The 23,707-nt window shown below is 33.7% G+C and overlaps 1 protein-coding gene across 1 annotated transcript in view; it reads left to right on the top strand.

Annotated features, from left to right (window-relative positions):
* Positions 1–18,308, top strand: part of MAP3K21 (mitogen-activated protein kinase kinase kinase 21) — a 55,818-nt gene extending 37,510 nt beyond the window's left edge. Inside the window, exons 6-10 of the mRNA XM_077168359.1 lie at positions 1,944–2,066; positions 9,531–9,681; positions 10,057–10,154; positions 13,524–14,282; positions 16,554–18,308. Coding sequence (XP_077024474.1) covers positions 1,944–2,066; positions 9,531–9,681; positions 10,057–10,154; positions 13,524–14,282; positions 16,554–16,972 — 1,550 coding nt within the window. The 3' untranslated portion in view covers positions 16,973–18,308. The remainder of the gene's footprint in view (positions 1–1,943; positions 2,067–9,530; positions 9,682–10,056; positions 10,155–13,523; positions 14,283–16,553) is intronic.
* Positions 18,309–23,707: the final 5,399 nt, after the last annotated feature.

Below are 23,707 nucleotides of genomic sequence, written 5' to 3' on the forward strand. Positions count from 1 at the left end.
AGAATCATTGGCTAATACAAAAATGAAGTTTTATTAGAACACATTCATTTATGTATTGCTTATGGATGCTCTCACGCTACAATGGCAAAGTTGAGCTGTTGTGCCAGAAACTATATGGCCCACAAACCCTAAAACATTTACTATTTGAGTTTTTACTAAAAAGATAAATGCTTATTACTGGTTTAAGTCATGGTGAGTGAGGAGAGAGTGGGGAAAGGTGAGGCTGAAGTGATGGGAAGAACTCAGACTCAGATTTACAGGAGCTCTAATGTATGTTAAAATTTTGATGTTAACTTGAGGATGATGAGAAGACCTTGAAGGATTTTAAGCAAGGTCAGATGTATATTTAAAAACTGCATCTGGCTATTGTGAAGCAGATGAGTAGGGCCAAAAGTGGGTTTGGAGAAGTATGGCAGTCTAGGTATGACATGATGGTGACAGTGGAAATGGCGAGAATAAAAGGAATACTATTTATTGAAAGTACCCCATGCCCAGTACTTTCTATACTTCATAATTAATTTTCATTTCTATGATGTAAGAGTAATTATTTTTCCCACTTATATGAATGGGAGACTTAAGAGGTTAAGTCACATTTTCAGACTTCATGTGACTAAATAAGTGGTGAAACTGCGAACTCCAGGACCTGGGATACAAATTTCTCTACAGTAACTCTGAGAAGAATATATAACACAGGATTTACAAGGTATTTTGTGGTTTGGTTAGATAAGGAGGGTCAAGGAAAAGGTGATATCAAAAAGGATTTTCACATTTCTAGCATGACGACTTGGATAGATGTCTTTGCCTACCAAATACCAATTCCTCTTCATCTCAAATGCCAGGTGATTCTTTAAAGTTCTTAAAGTGTACTTTTCAAAAAGGTAAATTACAGCCCTCACACAAATGTAAAACGAGCATATATCAAAGATTTTATGAGACTCATTTATTAATGAGGGAACTAGTTAAAACCAGTTCAAATGAGAAGCTGAGGAGGTAGGTATTTATGAGCAACTTATTAAAAGAATTTTAGGATTAGATTTAGATTGCTGGGTTAAATACAAACCTGGCTAATGCCCATTAGGGAAATAAACCATAACCTTTGGGATTATCTTCTTTACCAGACAGATAATTTGCATGTTCGCTAGACAAAATCTGCAAGTTAACCTCTGCCCCTTAAGAGAAATGTAAAAATAGCCCAGTCAATGGGAAATCAAAGATTAAGCTCAGCACTGTACTGAAAGAACATCCAGTAATTTATTTGGGCTGTTTCCGAGTTTCGGATAATTGTCCTGAGAGTTTTCCTTTGTAAAACTTTAACAGAATTTTCCCAGACTCTCTCTTTTTCCCTCTAGTAATGTCACTCACATATATTCTTATAGTTCATGGCATATCTCTGCCATGACAATATACTATCTTACAGCTAAGTAACAAGGGATGTCAGTAATAGAATGCTTAACCACAAAATTATTTAACCTGCATTTTCTGTTTTAATCACCATAACACCCCTAGAGAAATTGTTGTTCCATCTGAAGGTTAAGGAGATGGGCTCTAAGACTTACTTACTTGTTCAGGGTACATAGTTTATTAGTGACAGACCCAGGACTAATTTAAATCCAGGCTCTCCCATATCAGTTGTTTTTTTTTTTCCTAAACTATCTCACACTAAATAAAGGTAACTTTTTCAAAGGTTTGAGTAATATTTTACTTTTCTGTGTTTGTGTATGTGTGTGCATCTCATTGTGCCTAACATATCATAAACTTTGAATTGTTATTTATTGACTTGAATCCTGAATTGAAGATAGATTAAATTAAGAAACAAACTGAAATATTCTTCAAATGTACTATCTTGCAATTTTTGCTTTTATTGCTATATAACAAAATCATGGATATGAAGATAACTTAAAACTGTAAAATTTCAATTCTTACCTTTTCCCCTTATCCTACAGATTTCCAGCACAAAATAACTGTGCAGGCTTCTCCCAACTTGGACAAACGAAGAAGTTTGAACAGTAACAGCTCTAGTCCACCAAGTAGCCCCACAATAATTCCCCGACTCCGGGCTATACAGTGTAAGTCATCTCCTCCTGGTTTGAGCTGTTACAAGGATCTTAGGTATTTACATATATCGTTTATATATGATATATAAATAACTTGGATTTTATATATGACATATTCAAATTAAGCAGTCATATTTTTAATATATATAAATATGAAATTGATAAATGTCACAACTATTCAAAAAACAAAATTGATCTTAGCTTCCTTAGAGAGTCTATTTTTCTTATACTCAGAATAAATGAATTTCAGATTTGATGCATTTGACAGTGTTACCAGGCCACAGAGTGAAAGGTGAAATGCCGTCTCTTGAGACACTGTGTTCAACACTTGCATGCAAAGTTAGAATGGTCTAATTATATCTGTAACATATTGTGGAGAATTTGAAAGATAAAATCAGGCATTAAGTTCTCTTCCACTTTTTCTCCTAGTTTTATGAGGAAAAAATATTTTACATTTTGAGATTTAACTTTAATCTACTTTAGGTTTGACCAACCTAATGCTATAAAATGCTCCATAGTATTTTGGTTTTAGAGTAATCAGTCTTATGAAGAAAATACATGTAAGCTTATTTGCTTTGTACCTTCGGGCTGTGATTGCTTCAGTTAGACCCTGAGTAATACTGTAGTGGAGTAAAATAAAGGTATTGATTTTTTTCAAAGGTAAGTTCAAATAAACACAAAAAAGTAACCTAAGCCAAAGAATGTGATTAATATGTATGTATATAAAAAGCAGTTGGTAATCAGCCTGAGTTACCACAGCAAATCATTAATTTAGATCCTCTCCTTTTCCCAACTTAATTCTCCACTACCATAACATCCTTATTTGTAGACCTCAAAAATACAAAACTATGTATTTTCTCTAATTAGGCCTGCACTCAATTTCAATTTTTCACCCTCTGTTGGTAATGAAAATCAGGCTCTTCACATTTTAAGGAAAATGTGATCTAAATAAGAGCATTATCTTAGAACTTAAAGTACCATTATCTTATTGTAACTAATTTATCTTTCTGGAAATGTGCTTTTCATAAAACATTTTATACCTTGCTTTTGCCTAGCCAGAGTAAGTGTTTAATTAAAGGAACAAAAAAAAAGGCATCAGGCCTCATCTCACAGCTGTGATGAGGGGACAAGTGGTAAGTGGAGGCCTCCTTTATTGCCCTGCTGTTTCTCTGTCCTCCCTTGTTGTCTTCATATTCTTCAACTGTGATTATCAGCCTCATTGAGATGTGGAAGTTACACCTGAACAGGCCTAACTGGTCCCAGGATTTGTACTAGCTAAATTGAATACTTTTAGAATTTCAAATAAATTCTAACCCTAGAGGGTTGAAGTGAAACCAGCTTAGGGAGCATCCCCACTTCCCCCAAACAGCAGGCTCGTGAGCTTTCATTCTCTGAAGTAATGAAGTTGTGAACAGCAGCTGCTTAGCCAATGAAGATATTACGAATCCAAATCTTCCAAACAGGACCAGCCTTATGGATTGAAATTGTTCAGGCAAATATTCTAACCAGAAACTTGATTATCTTTCTGACACCCAGCTGCTCAAACAGCTTACTCTTGACTTTATTTGCGTGTCTTCCCTGGTTTGTGGCTTTCACAGAAGTCCCGTGGCAATTTAAGAGCTTGGGCTCTGGAACTAAACTATCTGAGACTGAATCCCACCTCTGACCCTTACTATGTGACTTCATGCAAGTTGCTTAACCTTGTCATGCCTCAGGTTCCATTTCTGTAAATTAGGAATAAGAATAGTAGTTTGTATATAAAGCACTTTAACACTGCTCAGCGCATGGTAAGAGCTCCATACATGCTGGCAATTATTATCATTGCTTTTATTATTATTTCTCCAAAGCTGTTTGTGGACTAAAGCTCTCTCACTTGTCTGCCTTTATAGCATCAGCATGTATTCATTACAAAGATTTTGCCTTTTTCAGGTGGATAAAGATACATTTATAAAGACAAGATTTAGGAAAATGGGTTTCTTTTCACTGAGAACTGTAGATATTGTCTGGCATGTTTCCTCTGAACCAAAGACAGGGAAATGTGAGTAAACTTGAGTGAGAAAAGTTGATTCTAAAAGCATCATAAGATGGAAAAAACACTCAAACTGAAGAAAAGAGAGATGGAATCATTTCAATAAAACTGAACAAAAAACGGATTACCCCAAAAAGGCTGTTTAAAGAATACCTTAGAAGGGGCATTACAATATAAGCATGATTTTAGAATAAAGTATTGGTATTTCATACAAAGAATCATTGTCTGTTAAAGAGTGCTCTATTTAATATTTGCACAACGTATTTCTTTTCTTATAACCTCCTCTGGCTTACTCTAAGATAATTACATGATGTCATAGTTAGGGCACACTTTCCTTTAAGAAAAAGAAGTGGTAGAATTCACTAATCCTTTGAGAATTTTAAGTCTCACAGTATAGACTTATAGTTGATATCTTAAAGCAAACACAAAAAGCACACCTTTACCCTATTGTTTAATATAATCAAATAGTGGAAGAGTCAATCACAGAGCCTTCTTTTATTTTAGGAAGCTGCCACTATTACCCATCGTTGGAATATTTTCTAATAACAGAGTATCATAATGATTAATAAACTTACTAGAACACTTATTTTTCCAAAGAGGTGATATAAGCTGACTATACTGGTTACCTTACTCTGCCCCATCCACCCTGCCCTACTTAATTGAAAAAAAGAAAACCTAATTTAATTAAATGTAGTGGCAAGTCTGTGATAGGTTCAGAGAAGTAAAAATATTAAATATATATTGAATTAAGTATACCACCATCTACCAGTTATAGTAATATAATAATAGTTAATATCCATTGAGCACTTATTGTGTGCCAGGAACTATTCTAAGCTGTTTCCATGTAATACTTCATTAAAGTCTCAAAACAGCCTCATCAGATAGATACCTTTATCATCCCCTGATGAGGTACAGAGGTTATGAAGCTTGATCTAAGTCCGTAACTAACAGTGGTGAGGCTGGGATTCAAAAACAGTCTCCCTAACATGGAATCTTAACTGCGTCCTTTTTTAGCCTCTTAATACAGTAAATATTCAATGGGCGGGGGGTGTGGGGGGAAGTATAGTAAATCAAGAGAGGGAGAGAGGAAGGGAAGAGAGAAGAGAGAGGGAGCCGGAGAAAGAAAGACTGGAAACATTCAGCTATAACTGAAGAAGAGCCAGGAAAGACAGACGTCAGAGACAGAGAGGAGTGAGGAGAGAGACCACAGAAGCTAGGCACAAAGACTGCAAGAGAGAGGCTCTTTGAGATGAACTCAGGAGAAATCATGCCTTATCACAAAACACCTTTGCTAGCACTGTCAACTGTTTTTCCGATAATTGTCTGTAGCCCGTGAGTTTAACCCATGATTGTGAATCATCTCCCAACTATGTAATGGTGTTTTGAACAAATGATTTTTTTCTTGAAAAAATAAACTAAAGATATATCTATATTTAGTAGCATAGAGAGAATGTGCAAATCTGAAAGCCTTTTTTTCCTTGATTTTGAAACTTACTAAAAGGCTGTAAATACGCAATTTTTCTACATTCCTTATTTGTAGAATTAAGTGGGAAGAAATAAATAAGTTAGAAGTTCTTTATTTCAGAAAATTTAAACATTGGAACTAAGTGATCTTAATAACACTCTATTTTACCCCTAGCTCTTTGGGGTTACTTTGAAGTGGAGGCAGAAACGCCACACCTATAGTACTTTGATATCCTGCCTCCTTTTTATATCGGTTTTTTGAGAGAGGAGGAGTGTTGAAATCTCCAACTGTAATTGTGGATTTGTCTATTTCTCCTTTTATGCTTACAACATTACTTAAAAATGCTATGACTTCAAAAATAAGTCTAGTATATGGAAGTATTATTTTATCTTTAGCCTCTAATCTTGTTCTAGAAATGTATTATCTGAACTGAAGATAAAACTCTTAAAAAATAAAAGTGCACTAAGGGATATATATTAGGAAATATATATATATTATAGTTATAATATATATAGAGAGAGAGTTGTATGAATAGACAGAAGGACACATTTCAGAAATATTTATATAAAATTATTGTCATTTGACATTTCTCCTACCAAAGACTTATAAATTATGAAATTTCCCCTAAATATTAGGTAAACTACGTTTAGGCATTTGCTTAATCAATATAGTTTTTTTTTAAGTTTATTTTATTTTTTATTGTGAAATATAACACATACAAAAAAGCAATAAATTTCCAAGTACATTTTAACAAGTAGTTATAGAACAGCGTCCAAAGTTTGGCATGGGTTGCCGTGCAGTGATTTTTCATTTTTTCTTCTAGCTGTTCCAAGACCCAGGAGACCAACAGAAATTCCATAGAGTGATTCAGCAGTCACACTCATTTGTTAACTCCTATCTTCTCTGTTATACTCCTCCTTCTCTTTAAATAACATATATACATAAAAGCAATAAATTTCAAAGTACATCACAACAATTAGTTATAGAATAGATTTCAGAATTTGGTATGGGTTGCAATTCTACCATTTTAGGTTTTTATTTCTAGCAGCTCTAAGGTACTGGAGTCTAAAAGAAATATCAGTATAATGATTCAGCGCTCATACTCATTTGTTAAACCCGACCTTCTCTGTATAACTCCACCATCAGTTTTGATCTTTTTCCCACTCTTGAGTGGTATTTAGGCTATGCCCATTATAACTTTTTCATGTTGGTAGGGGCTGTCGATAATACAGCTTTTTAAAAAACATTTAATGATATAATTAATAATTATAACTTCCACTGGGCTCTTACCATGTGCTGGTCACCATATTTATTGTTAAACATTTACCATCTAACATGCACTAGCTCATTTAATCTTTAATAAAATGCCTAAAAGTTCAGTAGTGGTATCCCCATTTTACATTGAAGATCCAGAGTTACCTAGGTAATTTTGGATATCTGACTATAAAGCTTTCCTTTTCCTATGTCTCGTGTTTTCCAACTTGTCTTCCCCTAACATTTTAGAGTAAGAGAAAACTTAGTTCAGTGGCATGGAATAAAATGCACTATAGGCTTTTGAATATGTCTGTTCTGTTCTTGCTTAATCGTCTATTGGCATGTAGCTTAAGCAAATGTCTTAAACTCCCTGAATCTGTATCATCTGTAAAATAGAAATAAAAATACTTGCCCATCTTTGCTTACTTGGTTGTTAAGATACTTAATGAAGAAGAGTTTGTTGTTTGAGAGAATAGATGCAAAGACATTTTGATTACTAAAATGTATTAGAAAGGTAATTTAGGTTTAGTTTGGTTTATTCTAATAACTGAGTTATTATTGCCAGATGTACATATGTATAATTAGTATCGATCTCAATACCTTATATAACACATCTTTAAAACCTAATAAATGCAATCTGAGAAATATGTGTGTTATTCCTATGTGCAAGCCTTTCAGTCGGTATGAAGCGGTATCTAATTTCAAGACTCACTTTTCAAGAATCTTTTAAATGCAATTAGTTATTCATTGGTCAGAATAAATGAAAAAAATCTGGTAGGTGTGCCATTTAACAATAGCACTATTTCAGCTGCTAGACTGGTTAGAATAAATATATCAGTTAATTGAAATTTATAATTGTGTATTCTAACCCTAAAATTTTTGATAATGATAAATGCAATACTTGGAATTTCTTCTTAATATAAAATACCTCAGGTTTTTCATGAGCTTTTGGTTATGTAGAGCTGTAGATAGAGAAGTGTTTGACTTGCCCTAAAATACTATTTTACTATTTGCTTTTTTTATATAAAAATTCAAAGATGTTAAAAAATAGTTCATGGAGGTTTCGTTTAGTTGGACTACAGTGAAAACTTTTGCAATCTTTTTAAAAGAATGATCAAAACTAATTGACATTTGTCTATTCAGAGTTCATTTTTGTGGCATAGGACTTTGCATTCCCTTTACAGCTATGTAACTGAAATGCAGATTCTCAAGTGAAAAGACTATTGACTCTATTATTAAAGTACATTGAAGTCAATTTGTTTTGACTTGTCCTTTAAAAATAATAGCTCTATAAAGCACTGCAGTATTCAAAACATGTTCACAGACATGAGCCTTTATTTTCTCACAACTCTCTAAGTTAAACAGGTCAGGTGGTATCATTGCACTTTTAGAAACAAGGAAACCAAATCTAAGAGCATGTTGCTAGTTATGGGACCATCAGCAGGTAAGTTGTATAGGTGAGATAAACTCAAGTCTCATAAATCCCTAATCTAAAGGTTTTCTACCCAACTCTCCTGCTCTCATTTTAAAGAAAATTGCCAGTTCATTTCTTTCTAATTCTACTAATAACCTCTTTTGATGTAAAGCATGAACAAATTATTCAAGATCATCAGTGTTTTTTTATCACACATGTACATACTCATATATATGCATATACATGCATATAAATATATATATTTTAAAATTTGGAAAAGTTGAAACACACACAAAAAAGGCAGCCAAAACCCATTATGTCTTCAATTAAAAAAAAAATTGCAGAAAGAGTTAAAGTTCCTTTGCATCAGCAGTTCTCTCCTGCAAAGTTACACTTTAATAAAAGTTTAATATCTATGTTTATTGATTTCAACCTCTCAGTGTGTATGTGTGTATATACATATATAATTTTTATGAAAATGTTAATATATGACTATATATAATATAAACCTTATATATTGTATTTATCTGTACCTAATTTTTCTGGCAAAAAAAAGTATTCCACTGTGGCTTTATCATAATGTTTTAAAGTGTGTGTGTCTTAATGTTTTATTTGTGTTTAGAACATCTAGTATGTTATGGATTTTTTAACCTAAGTGTGGTAATAATAGCAGTTTTGTCCAGTGATTTTTCAAGTCAAGTGTAAGTACATCTAAAAGCTGGAGGGATAGTATATATGTATATCAGCAAGATGTACATATTACATGTAAATATAAACCTCCTTGTGAGATTGTGAGAAAAAAAGTACAGTTAGATTGTCAAATATTTTCACATTTTTGCAATTTTAAAAAGCAACCATAGCCAAACTATTTTGAGGACTAAGCAAAACAGTGATGACTAATGCAAAATTAGCTTAAATTTTACAATTTTAAAATAAACTTTTGTACCTCAAATTGAAAACTTTCGTTGATTTGGTTTAATAATTCGGGTATTAAGTTCATTTTAAGTTAAATGTTCTGTTTGGCTTTTTTGGTCAAGCAGTGAAAATACTGACTGTCACAGAATATTAAATAAATAAATAGATAAAGTACAAATAATGAGATCTTTATTATTAATTTGTCTGAAGTATGCACCTTTTCTGTTAATTCCACTTTTCTTGCTATGTTTATGATTAGAGAAAAAAAATTTGCCATAGGTTGAATGAGAGAAATCATTTCTGAATTTTTTCATGTTTGTTGTAAGGTAATTTCACAACTTGATTTATTTAACAGTTTTAACAAACTGATTAGGTTGCTGAATGATGCTCTCTTTTTAGTGACTTCAGATGAAAGCAATAAAACTTGGGGACGGAGCATGGTTTGTCGCCAAGAAGAATTTGAAGATGTAAGAAGGAACTTCAAGAAAAAAGGTTGTACATGGGGACCAAATTCAATTCAAGTGAAAGAAAGAACTGATTGCAAAGAAAGGTACTAAAGTGATAACTGGTGGTATTCCATTGTATACTATGCAAACAGCAGTCCCTTTTTTTAAATATGACATTGGCCAAGCTTATGTTTTGAAAAGCAAAAGTTAATACAGAAATATCTAAATGTAAATTTAATTTTCTGGGATGAGCATATCATACTAAATTAATTATTATTTTGTTAGACAGTTAAATAACTCTCTGATACAGTTTCTGTCTCACTTAAAGGTTTTATTTGTACTCTGTTAACTCTTCAAACTTAGAATACAAATGTGTTCTCTCTACTACTTTAAAAATATTGTAATTGGTGTGTATACACAAAAACCTAATTTGTATGTCGTGTTTCTATTGTAACAAAATAAACATCTTTCTTTTATAGAATAAGACCTCTGTCAGATGGCAACAGTCCTTGGTCTACTATCTTAATAAAAAATCAGAAAATTATGCCTTTGGCTTCATTGTTTATGGACCAGCCAGGTAAATGTTTTTCAGGAAGTAATATTTGTTTGAGTTGGACTTAGCAGCCGAGTGTTCTGAAGCTTTGCTTTTTTTTCAAACTATCTACATAAGTTGTATTAGGAAATGCACTAGTCAAAATATAAATTTTGTAGCAAATAAACATTTTTTGCTTTAGTCTCACATATAAGGTGACATTTTAAAATATTAATTACCATCTATTTTCACCACGCTGCAATAATGACATTCCTTCGTTCTTCCTCATGCAAAAACATTTTTAAAATATGTTCATTGTACATTTCACTATTATTATACACTCTAGGCATTTCCTAGATTATTACATCTCAATCTTTAACATCTATCTTTCTGATTTCATGTATGTCCCCAGCCCTCCTCCTTCTATCCTTCTCACATGCAGCTTCATTCAGTGTTTTAACACAGTTGTATTACAGTTAGGTAGTATTGTGCTGTCCATTTCTGAGTTTTTGTATCCAGTCCTGTTGCACAGTCTGTATTCCTTCAGCTCCAATTACCCAATACTTACCCTATTTCTATCTCTTGATGGTCTCTGTTTTTTTACAGAAAACATTTATTTTCTGTAAAATTTATTACGGAAGACAGAGTAAATATGAAAGTATAGATCCTCTGTAAATTCTCCTGAGAATTAAGGGATTGGAACTTTTAATTCTCTTGCTACTTCTTGGCATGATGAAATCTCATGAACAAGCTGATAAGGGGCAACTCCTGCTTTGAGAGTATTACACTGGAATTTCTATTTAATTTAAATGTTGGTATTGAAAAGTTGAAAAGATATGGAAATTATTGAAAAACTTTAAGGATTGTTACTACCAAAAAAAATAAATGTGATTTTTATAGTTGGCAATTTAAGACAGCCCTTTCCTCTTTTGGTACTGTGGCTGTATTAAAAATGTTTTAACAAAACAAGACATACATTTTTTTAATTTATTATTGGTGCTGTGCCCAATTTTACAGGCACCTTATCACTCACTACCCACGTTCAGATTCTCCTGAATTGTCATAAGGATATGGATGTGGTTTCAGTATAATATCTTCCTAAATAACATGTGGGTTTACATGAGACAGGTGCTCTTGTAATTCTTGAATATATGCTTTCTATTGTTCAGATTCATTGTGTTCTGATTCTTACCTATAAAGGCTTCAAAGAGATTCTCCTCTTATTAGATACTGCATTTTGCCATCAAAGATAGTTTGAGGGATTTAATACTAATAAAACTGTTATTCCTACAGTGTATTTTTCTATTATTTGTGGTTTGTCCAGATAAAGGATTTGAATTGCTTTTTCTCCCTCCTTAATTCTTTCATTCTTTCTTAGGGTATTTTGCCCCTGTTAACTCCTGCTAAGTAGAGTTGGAGGAAATATGAGGATAAATTTGACTCGACTTGGTTAACTCTGTTGCTCACTTGAAGGTTTATACTTCTTTTCTGCTTTGCCCAAATCTCCCTCCTACTACCCCTGTCTTTGTCTGGCAGTTTCCTTTTCATCATTCATGTCCCATCTCAAATGCTACCTGAAAGCCTTTCCTGACCACCTGAGCTAAAGTGGTATCCTCTCTATCTCATTACTATTTTAATTCATTCATGGATCTTATCTGAAATTCCTATTTGTTTACATTGACACTCTTATTCACTGTCACCCAGAACTAGAATGTAAGCTCCTTGAAGGAAAGGATTTTATCTGTTTTGTTCACCACTCTTTTCCCAATTCCTAGAACATAATAAGCATTCAGTATTTATTTAATGGCTAAATTGTCCCTGAAAGGATTATTTACTCTTATATAGATTTGGGGACTACAAATACATGTCATTCGTCATAAGAAGGACTGAGAAAAATTATGGATGAATCAATGTAACTAATGACCACTTCATGAGAGAAAATGTGTGTTTTACTGATCACTAAAGGTGCATGTAAATATATATAAGGAAATGCTTGAAATCCTCAGAAATCTCTGGATTTCATTTTTGTATACCATCCCCCCCTTTTTTTAAAACCATGGATGATTAATTTGCTTTGTTGTTCATCGCGCATGTTGTACATTTAGTTCATCAAAATGCATTCAGTGCCTACTTTGGTAAAGACCCTATTCAGGGAATATTAGTCCTCAGAGGACTAAAAAATTAGTAAATATGCCCCCAGAAGTATATTTAGACTGTAATCTAATAGTATATTTAGACTACTACATTTTAGACTGTAATCTAAAAGTAAGTAAAAGGGAGAACTAAAAGATGTTGTGGGGCCTTCAAAGGAAGCTGAGATCCCATACGGGAGAATGGGCAGTGTTTGACTGTGTGTAGTGGAAATATTTTAAGAGTGCTTTATGAGGGAGATGGAAATAGTGTTGAAGAGTGGAAGGAGGACCAATTAAGGAGCAAAAGACATAGGAAGAACTTTATGTCATCATTAAAGTATCATAGAGAAGGTTAGCAAGCAGTAACATTTATATTTTAGTTATGCTCAGAAGTTATTTCTAGTCCAGTAAGTTTTTATGGCAAAAAAAAGTCTATATGACTTTGGGAAATTCATAACTACTATTCCTTACCAAGAAAATTAGCATCATAATTAATTAATTGACTTGATTGCAGAAACGAGGGTGTTTGGGCTTGCCTAGATTATAGAGTACATTTTACTGGTAAGAAAACACAATGCTAGTAAAAGAGTTACAGGTTCTATTGTGTACTGCTTTGGGAACCAGATTAAGGAGTTTGTAGTTTGGTCATTCATTGTTAAACAAATGGTAACAATTATAGCACCTCAGCTAGTATAATTTGTGACCCTTTGGGACTTCATCATCTCTTTAAGGAATCTTCTTCTATTGCAGTTGTTCTCAAACTTTAGTAAAGTTTTGTAAAAATACGGATTGCTAGGCTCCACCCCAGAAGTTCAGATTCAGTAGTCTGGGGTGGATCGAGATTTTGCATTTCTGCAAGTTCCTAAGTGATGCAGCATCATTTGAGGATCACTGACCTATTGGCAGAACAGTTCATTTACACACAGGCTAGATGGTGTCTGGCATATTTTTAGAGCATATTTCATATGATATATTATAATGCCTAGTATATGTGTATGCATTTTTGTATCTTGATATCTATTTCTTACAATAATTTCTATTATCCATACCAATTGAAGAACAGTTTCCTGAATGATAGAAAACAGCAGATGGTTTGGGTAGTAAAGCATTGAGCTCCAGTTCCTTAGATTTCTTCTGGATGAATTGCTGAACTGAAAAAGACTTTATATATTTTGCTTTAGAATATTTATTTATTAGATTTTAGCTTTATTTTGCCATATAGGTTAAATGAATTTATGCTGTAAAATACTACTACAGTGTGTGTGTTTATACCTTCATTTAGGTGCTTGCGAAGAGCCGAAACTTTGTTCTGATGGATTAGAAAACAAAAAACCAAAGCAAATAAAATTGCCTAATCAAGCATATGTAGATCTACCTCTTTGGAAAGATGATCAGAGAGAGAATACTGTGGAACCTGAAAGCTGTGAGGAGGGGACCTCTGCAAGTTCTGCCACTGAGACTCCTCAAGTAACGCCAACAAACAGTCTGAGCAGAACACCCCAGAAAAAGAAAACAGAATCAGCCTTGTTTGGCTGCACCGTGCTGCTGGCATCTGTGGCTTTGGGATTGGACATCAGAGAACTTAATAAAACACAGGCCTCTGCAGAACTGTTGCCCAAGGAGGAGAAGAAGAAGCGTGAGGGAATCTTCCAGCGTGCTTCCAAGTCTCGCAGAAGTGCCAGTTCTCCCACAAGGCTGCAATCTAAAAGAGAGGATGCAGCTGCTGTGAACCTTCTGTCCATGCCTTCTATTTCCACAAAGTGTTTGTTACAGACCGACAATGAAGATGCATTTATAAGTAGCACACATATCCCTTGTGACCCAGACTTTCCCACTCCACATATTTGTTCTGCCATTCCGGGGAGCAGTCGTGAGCCAGCCTCCATGCCAAGACCTGAGACTGATCATCAAAAATCAAAAAAACTGTCTCCTTCCCTCATAAAGCAGACACATGGGAGTGTGTCTTATTACACTTCTTCAAAAGATAGAGCATCACATCACAGACGGACCATGTCTGATGGAAGTGCTTTCCAGATCCCAAGTAGGTTGGAAAAAAGTATAAAGCACCATTGTAGAGATTAAAATGTCAAATAATATACATACATTTGATTTTCTCTTTTCCAAGGGCTTACATTTTTTTTTTTTGTATGCTATATGGAGGAGGTCACATTTCATTCTTTTTCCGTGTGAGTATCCCATTATTGCAACACCATTTGTTGAATTTTTGATTGTTTGGTTTGATTGGTTTTTGGGGAAGTGCATGGGCCAGAAATCAAACCCAGGTCTCCCACACGACAAGCGAGAACCCTACCACTGAATTAGCCTTGCATCCCCTCAAGTGCTTACATTTTAAAATATGGCTTATTATTCATGTAGATCTTTGTTTACCCTTCTCTCCTTTTTGGTTGTATTTTAATTTAACTGCAATTGGATTCTGGGAAAAGCGTAAAGTTTCAATAACTTAAATATATAATAACATTAAAATAATAATAGAGTTTGAAGAATAGCTGATCCAACTCCCTCATGTCACAGAAAAGACAAATCAAGTCATTTGCCAAATCTGAACCAATAGTAGGAGAACTGATATTAAAACTCATCTCCTAACCTTTAGCGTGATACCTTGTTTTCCACATTACGCTGCTTTAGTGCTCCTCTTATGTGAGGATTGAGTTTAGCAGGTGTTACCCCCATTGACCTGTATAACACACCAAAAAATTAGTGATACATATTTCCAGATGTGAAAGCTCAAAAAGAAAAATAAATCACATTGTGCAATAGACTTTTCTGATCCATTCAGTGAATGACTAGAAGGCCACCACAGGTAATTCTGTGGCACTTTATAATGATAAAGCACTTCCATATAGATTATCTCTCTTAGTCTTTATAACAACTATATTATGTACATATCCCCAGTTCAGAAGTAAGAAAATTAGAACTCATGGAAAATTAATGACTTAAAAAAACGTAGAACACACAATTAGTAAGTAGTAGTATCAGAACTTGAACCTGATACTACTGTATTTTGGTGCCTTCCTCCTCTGCACATCTGTGTTCTTTCTAGTTCTGAAATTCATGACTATTTCCATAATCAGATTTTGCTTTGGGCATTAGAGTGGTGCTCACTTAAAGCATTTCTGTGACTGAACAGCACTTTAATATTGACCCTTGAGGAAACAAGGTAGATACTTGAGCAGAACAGGTGATGTGGAATTACTGGATTAAGGTAAATGTCCTAGTCGAACCATTTGATAAGTTTGTGATCTGGGAAAATTAGTTTACTTATTTCTTCATTTTAATGCCCCGAGAGGCATCATAGTGTAGTATTTAGAATATGGGAACTACCTGGATTCTAATCTGAGCACTCGCTTATTTCCTGTGTGACCTTGGGCAAATCACTTAACTATCTGTGCCTCAATTTTTTCATCTATAAAATGGGGATAATAATAATATACTTAATCTTTATCACTGTTAGGATTGTGGTAAAAAATAAGTGTCATATTAAGTGCTATGTAGGGATTGACTATTAATTTCTGTTTTTATATGAAGATAATTACATCAACTTCATATAATTAAGGTAATGCATATGAAAAATGCTTTTTAAATTGTAAAATGCTAAGATAGGGTTGGTTATAAAAAGTTGTAATAAAACTGCAACTGCTTCTCTTCAAGTGCTACACCCAGACATTTTACATAATTTTTTTTTCGTATTACTGTCTTTTGACGAATTGGTTTACTACTCTTTGTAATGCAAAAGTTCTAGGAATTTAGAAGAAATCTAGCACCCAATAATCCCATAACAAACCTTTCTTTTCCTCTTATTTATAAGCCAAATAACTGTTTGCTAAAATGGTCATAAGACAATTCTTCAAAACAAAAAATAGAAGAGATGAGAATAGCCTAACTGCTTTCCTGGTACATTAATTTTTTCCAAATCATAATCTAAAGTGAAATGCTTGATCATAATAACCATCATGTTTAAAAGTCTTAAATATATTTGTGTATCCATTTTGAAATATACCGTTATAAAACATTTATTACTATAATTGGGCTCAGTGCTATGAAGCTCATTTATCTCTGTTCATCAACATAGTTTTCATAGGTTGAAGCACTCTTGCCAACCTTGTAGTATTCTTTCTTAAAAAAAAAAACATTATATCCTGATCGTTTTAGAAGGTTGGATTCATGTTTTTCCCAGAAGCTTACTTTAAAGTTGCTACCAAGTTGAATTGTGATTATAATTATTTTTCTTTATATTTATTGTTTAAGAAGTCATTGTCTTCCTAATTGTACCTGTCTTTGTCTTCTCAACCAGCTGATGTAACTATTATCTCAGCCACTGGAGCCTCTGAACTGCCAATTGATGAAGTTTCTGGGATGCTGCGCTCCTCATCCCAGCCTCACGATAACCTGCCAAGTGAGGTCTCACCAAGCACTGTCAAAATTGTACCTCGCCCTCACCCTTCCTCTCTGAGAAGCCGAGTACATCCACTGCAGGCTTTCCCACAGAGGACCAAGTCTCAGCCTGCACAGGCAGACTGTTTAGTGGGCCATCCAGGACCAACCCCTACCTGGCTCCTTGGTGCCAAGGAGGGGACTAAATTCCATATGCCTTCCTTACTCGACACTGACGTGGAAGGTCAGAACAGGGACTACACCGTGCCTTTGTGCAGAATGAAGAGTAAAACTAGTAGACCATCAATATATGAACTGGAGAAAGAGTTTCTGTCTTAAATTAAGTGCCTTATATTGCTAAAGCATTTCTTTTTTTTGTTTTTTTAAGGTGAACAAATTTAAACGATGTGTCTGCCTTTGAATCGTTTCATGCTGCTTGCTGTATTTTCAAAAGCTGTGGTCATGTTACCAAAGTAGTTATGAGTGGTTAACTTCTCAAAAAATATGCGTGATTGCTATTAGCAGTCTGTATCGTTTCTTTCCCTGAATTCATACCTAGTAACTTGAAATACACAAAAGCGTAAAGCAAGAAATGTTTGAAAATGTAAAATTGTCCATGGTTGGTCTATTCTCATTTATATTCCTGTCTATCAGTTCAGTGATTTGTAATGAAGTACACCATTTTCTTTCTTTTCTTTTTTTTTAATTTGTGCAACAAAAGACCAGAAAGAGCTATTAGTTTCTTGGTAAAAATAATGTGATATTAGTAAGTAAAGGTGCCTGTTAAAAAAAAAATCTGATGACTGAAAGAGACACAGAGTCCTACTTAAACTACCTAACCTCAGCAACAGATTTATAATGCATATATATTTCCAATTTTCACCTAAATTGTGCAATGACATTTCTCTTTTGAAGACATTTTATTGAATGTAACTTATAGAAGTTTTACTGGATGTAACTTTTAAAGTTTTATCCTATAGAATTCCAAAAATAGATTTTTAAAATATCATTGATATTTGGCTAAGGCTATATTGTATTCACTTGAGAGAGGCTAATCTATAGGTTCTTCCTGTAGAGAGAAGTTCTTCATCAGTAGTGATTTATTTTTTTTATCCAGAAGTGTAAAGCTTTTTCATTTTTTAGTAGAATTTTTAAAAATTAAGTTATACATGGCTAGCTCTGTTCAGAGATATCATGTATGGTAAACATTCATGCCATTTAATTTTATTTCTATTTAAATACATAATTACCCTAATTGTACTGATAGAATTTAAGTTTTGTAGCTGTTTCATATTTCATTTAATTGTGGATAAATATTAGACATCTGTTGAGATAAGATGATATGGTATAAATTACAAACATATGTTCAGAAACAGGTTTTTAAAATGGATCCTTAAAATAGCAGATCAGGATTTTAAATGACTTAAAATTATTTATGATTACTTTTATGAGTCATACATATCATATGTATAGGGTATAAACAGGCTACTGAGTTATTAGGCTACAAAAAATAGCTATCCAGGAGCTTTTTAAATTTTCCAGGGTTCCTTTTGTGAGATTGTATTTTCCTTCTGTCACTGGAATATGGTTATTCATTTGACAAACAATAAATATTTAACTTTTTCCATATAGTGAAAAAGCAAATTAGAAACATTACTTGTTATTTCATTTAAAATTGTATTTTGATTAAGGTTTACTGAATAACTAAAATTTCAGGAATTTAAAATAAATTAAATCATATGTGATAAAATATTTCCCCATAGTAGATGAAAAAGAAAATTAATTATTTGACCCTTTGAAACATCTTAGTCACCAAACAGATATGTTCCAACAGATGATGAACAGAGTGTGAAAGAATTATAACAACAGTAAACATTTTGCCCTAAGGAAAACAATCTTGTGTTTTAGGTTCTTTCAGCAAAATCTCAGGTACTTATTAAGTTTTGTTGTATTAGCATCCATTACATGCTTTGACTTCACTTTTGGGTGGTTCTTGAATTATGTAATTGAGATTTGATTTCCTCAAAATCTTATCCATTGGAAATTATAGTTGCCTACTTTGTATTTAGTCATTTGGGGGCATATAACTTCCAACTAAAAGTAAAGGAAGGACATGCCTAAAATAATAAATATATGTAAGAAAAAGTTTAGAACTTACGTCCTCAGTTTTGCTTCTGCCAAAACAATCTGTGAATGTGTTGATGTGGTTATTTATCTTATCCCTCTCTACCTGTCCCTACTCCCCTTTAGTTTTACTTTAGTCCAGTCTTATTGCAATGAATTTAAACATGAAAATACATTATAAAAATAATTGTAATATATGGATTCAATTTCACATTACTGCAGGGTTTTTTTTCCTGAGATCTATTGTATATTTGTGATTTTCTATGTGTATTAGAATACTGAGCAGAATCTGGTTATTTATTTTCATATAGGCATAATAGCTCACTGAGAGAAGATAAATTAAGCTTAGTTAACAATTGAGGTGCTCTCATTGCAGAGATTTAAGACATAGACCTGATATGCTGTATTACAAAGCCTTATGACTTAAAAAGATGTTTACAAATGTTTATTTTTTTAATAAACTTTTTTATAGCCTGTCTGTTCAGTGGCTTTGATCTAGTCCTGATGATTGTGACTCCAGTTTTTAGTGGTTTATTTTGTATTCAATAAGGAAAAGTAAGTTAATAAAATAAAGATTACTATTGCTTAATAAGCCAGACGTGAGCCTGCTAAATTCCTTAAACAGAAGATCACTAAATAAGTCATGGGACTAAATATATATATATTTGAAATAGTTTATTAAAATATTGTTTGGTTTACATATGCGTTGAAAAGTTGCATTTCATTTTGTGTTTTGCAACTCCAACTTTTCTGAAGGCATATTTTTGCAGAATAAAATTAGTATATGAACTAAATCTCAGTTGATGCTTAGGAATATGATTAATGAGGCATATGATTAATGCTATTAACTAACATGTTTAAATCAGAAGGATTTCAAATGCCACTTAATATCTGGTTATTCTTATTAAGCGATAAAAGCTTGGGTGAATTAAAAAAGCAGATCATAGGATTTTACGCAGATCCATAGCATCACTCTACCATATAATAGGAAGAGAAATTTAACATCCATTGTGTACCAAATGTTAAGGATCTTCCTAGGTGCCTGTATAAGATATTTGATACTCCTTTTAGTAAAATTTTTAAGGTAAGTGGTAGTATCCCTATGTCATAGGATATGGAACAGAGAAGTGCAGTGACTTTTCCAAAGACCAATTTGTATTAACTCACCACCATCTATCTAGTCACACCTGTTATAATTGTAAGTATAACATAGAAGAAAATACATCTTTTTTTTATCACTTTACTTGGCAAATCTTCACACACACGCGTCCCATACATGGTGTGCAATCAGTGGCTCACAACATCATCACAATATCATTATTCAACACCATGATCATTTTTTAGAACATTTGCATCACTCCAGAAAAAGAAAAAGAACACACTCATACATACCATACCCCTTACCCCTCCCTCTCATTGACCACTAGTATTTCCATCTTCCCAATTTATTTTACCCTTTATCCCCCTATTATTTATTTTTTATCCATACTTTTTTACTCATCTGTCCATACTCTGGAAAAAAGGGGCATCAGATGCAAGGTTTCACAATCACACAGTCAGATTGTAAACGTTATATCTTTATACAATCATCTTCAAGAATCAAGGCTATTGGAGCACAGCTCAACAGTTTCAGGTACTTCCCTCCAGCCACTCCAATACACCATAACCTAAAAAGGGATATCTATATAACGCATAAGAATAACCTCCAGGATAACCTCTCAACTCTGAAATCTCTCAGCCACTGAACCTTCATTTTGTCTCATTTCTCTCTTCCCACCTTTGGTCAAGAAAACTTTCTCAATTCCTTGATGCCAGGTGCCAGTTTATCCTGGAAGTTCTGTCCCACATTGCCAGGGAGATTTACACCCCTGGGAGTTATGCCGTATGTGGGGGGGAGTGCAGTGCGTTCACCTGCCAAGTTGGCTTAGAGAGGCTACATCTGAGCAAAAAGAGGTTCTCTGGGGGTGACTCTTAGGCATAATTTTAAGTAGATTTAGCCTATCCTTAACAGGAATAAGTTTCATAAGGGCAAACCCCAAGATTAAAGGCTCAGCCTATTCATTTGGTTGTCCTCATTGCTTGTGAGAGTAACAAAAATTCTCCAGATGGAGAAGTTGAATATTTCCTCCTTTCTCCCCAGTCCCCTTTGCACATACTTCTTTATTCACTGCCCAAATTACTCTGGGGTATATTGGGGCATCACACTAACCTGGACAAACCAACAAAGTCTCATGTCCTATTCAAGATTCCACGTACTTATGATGTTCAACTAAACTGATCATACAAATTAAATTAGAAAATGAACTATCCAAAATACAAATTTTGCACCAACTAAACATCTCTCTCTTTGGTCTTACACAGAAGTTTAAAGGTTTAAAATATGGACCATATCATCCCTTACCCTGAATTCTGATTTACTTGAGTCCTACCCATATCAGCTTCATTCATATCCCTACTCAGAGTCACCCCTTTTTTAACTTTTTTAACTATTCCTGTATGGGATACTGCTGACTTTCATAGCTTCAGAGCTCTAATTCTGAGTCTCAGGTGTCATATAAATACCCAAAGCTTCCGGGAACGACTAGATTATAAGCAAACAGTTCAGTACTCAGAATTTAGAAATAACAGTTACAACTCCTGAGTATATGTGACTGCTGTAAGAGCTTACAATCTAGGACCCTTTACAATAGGCCCCAACCTGATAACCCATGCTCTAGACTTCAGTTCCCTGAGTTTTTATATTATAGTTAGTCCATTTGAGTGAGGCATGATAATATTTGTCTTTTTGTTCCTGACATTTCATTCAATATACAGTCCTTAAAGTTCGTACACCTAGTTGCATGCCTCACAAGTTCATTCCTTCTTGCAACCACTCAGTAGTCCATTGTGTGTATACACCTTAGTTCCCTTGCATTCCTCAGTTGTTGTACCTTTAGGCCACCTCCATCTTTTGCAAATCGTGAACACTGCTGCCATAAACATTAGTGTGCAAATGTCCATTCTTGTCTCCACACTCAGTTCCTCCAGGTATATATTGAGCAACTGGGTTGCAGGGTCATGCGGCCACCCCACCCCTAGTCTTGTGAAACCACCAGACTGCCCTCCAAGCGCTGCACCTCTCATTTCCCTACCTACAGTGAATAGATACATCTCTCTCTCTGCATTTTCTCTAGCACTTGAGAAAATACATCTTGAGTGTCAGCTTTGTAAGCAATATCTAAAACTCAGTTGGCTTTTTACTCATCCAAAATTTCAGACGTCTCGAAATGTACGTGGAGTTATTTAGCCAACAATGGTTAATACAGTGGGATACACTGTAAATAAGTGTAAAATGAAATGGAACGTATTAAAACATACATATCTAATAGCTCAGAAAAGGGAATACTCTGTTAAATTGGTTTGTTTGGTTTTTTTGTTTTTTTTATTTTTACATGGGCAGGCACCGGGAAACGAACCCAGGTCCTCTGGCATGGCAGTGAGCTACTGTGGCCCTAAATTGGTTTTTAAATACAATTAAGTCATCATTTAAGAACTGCTTTATAAAGTAATCTAACTGAGCTTAAGCTGTCTATACTGTCTGCTTCTGAAAACCTCAATACACTAAAGCACAAAGATGAAGCATTTATGAATGAAACAGTGTATGAGGTACCATATGGTTGTTTTGTTTTGGTCCTATAAGCAGCAACAAGAAACTGGGATTCTTATCCTCAGAACAGAAGGAACCATTTATGGGTTTCATCAAGGGACAGTTATATGACACTCAAAAGAATAAAATTTCATCCATAAAAACACATTTTAAATATAATTAAATTGAAGTCCAAATATATCTGTCTTTGAAATAAAGATTTTCCTTTGTTTTGTAAAACTTAAAAACCTCCTGTTCTGTCAGCCTGTGTTGACCTATAAGTTTTATATTGACCTTCAAGGCCACAGGGCAAAATAAATATTGGGATGGATTTAGATATACTCAACGCACGTCTGTATTAGCAATTTTATTGATGGGGCTTAAAAGAAAAAAAATCGAGTATCAAGCTATGATTATGTCCACGTTATTCACTGCTGTTTTGGAAGCTACCTGGTCAGGAGTCTGCTATGAATATTCATGTGCACAGATTTCTATACCCATCATCAAAATCAATTTTAGAACATTTTCATCACCCCAAAAAGAAAACTCATGCCTACCTCTTTACTGTTTCTCACTACTGTTACTGTAAATAATGCAACCCTTGCTAACTTTGTTAAAATTCTGGAAACATGGAGAAAATAAAGATATGCATTCCCTTAGGACTGTAATTTTTAGTCTAAAAAAACCAATGTTTTTCAAAAGAGAGCAATCTAATCGTTTAAATATCCACCTAAAATTAAATTTATTCTAGAAGGAATAGTTGACAGTCCACAAGGGCAAGAAATAATAAAATTACAAAGGTTGTTATGAACTATCTTTATGTTTATTGTAGAAAACATAAATATTTTGCTATATAATGAATGCATTAAATTACAAAAAGAAAATATCAGAAAAGAATGCATCTTTTACAAATGGATTTTGTAATGTCATGTTCTTAAAACTATTAACTTGTCATATTCACTGTGCTATTATCTGAGTAATCTAACAATTATTTCCTTAATTGCTTTAGTTTTAACTTTGCTAAAGTAGTGACCCAAAATTAGCTTGTTGTTTAATATGACATGGGAAAATGAAGTTCTAAAGTAAATAGGGGATTTTTCACAGTGATTTTAGTAATCTCCTATAGTATTTTCCTGGGAAGGGAAGTTAAAGCAAAAAATAATTTAAAATATGTCACCCCACAAATTTGCCTTTTCAACACTATAATTTATTAGCTATTCAACATAATGATTACTAGACAGAATGTGCTTTTTTAATTGTTAAAAAATTCATGTTTCCTTGTAAAAAAATGTTTCTTTGTAGATGCTTTTTCAATCTCAAGAACG

Source organism: Tamandua tetradactyla, chromosome 7, assembly GCF_023851605.1.
Source record: "Tamandua tetradactyla isolate mTamTet1 chromosome 7, mTamTet1.pri, whole genome shotgun sequence".
In the NCBI taxonomy this organism is placed as follows: Eukaryota; Metazoa; Chordata; class Mammalia; order Pilosa; family Myrmecophagidae; genus Tamandua; species Tamandua tetradactyla.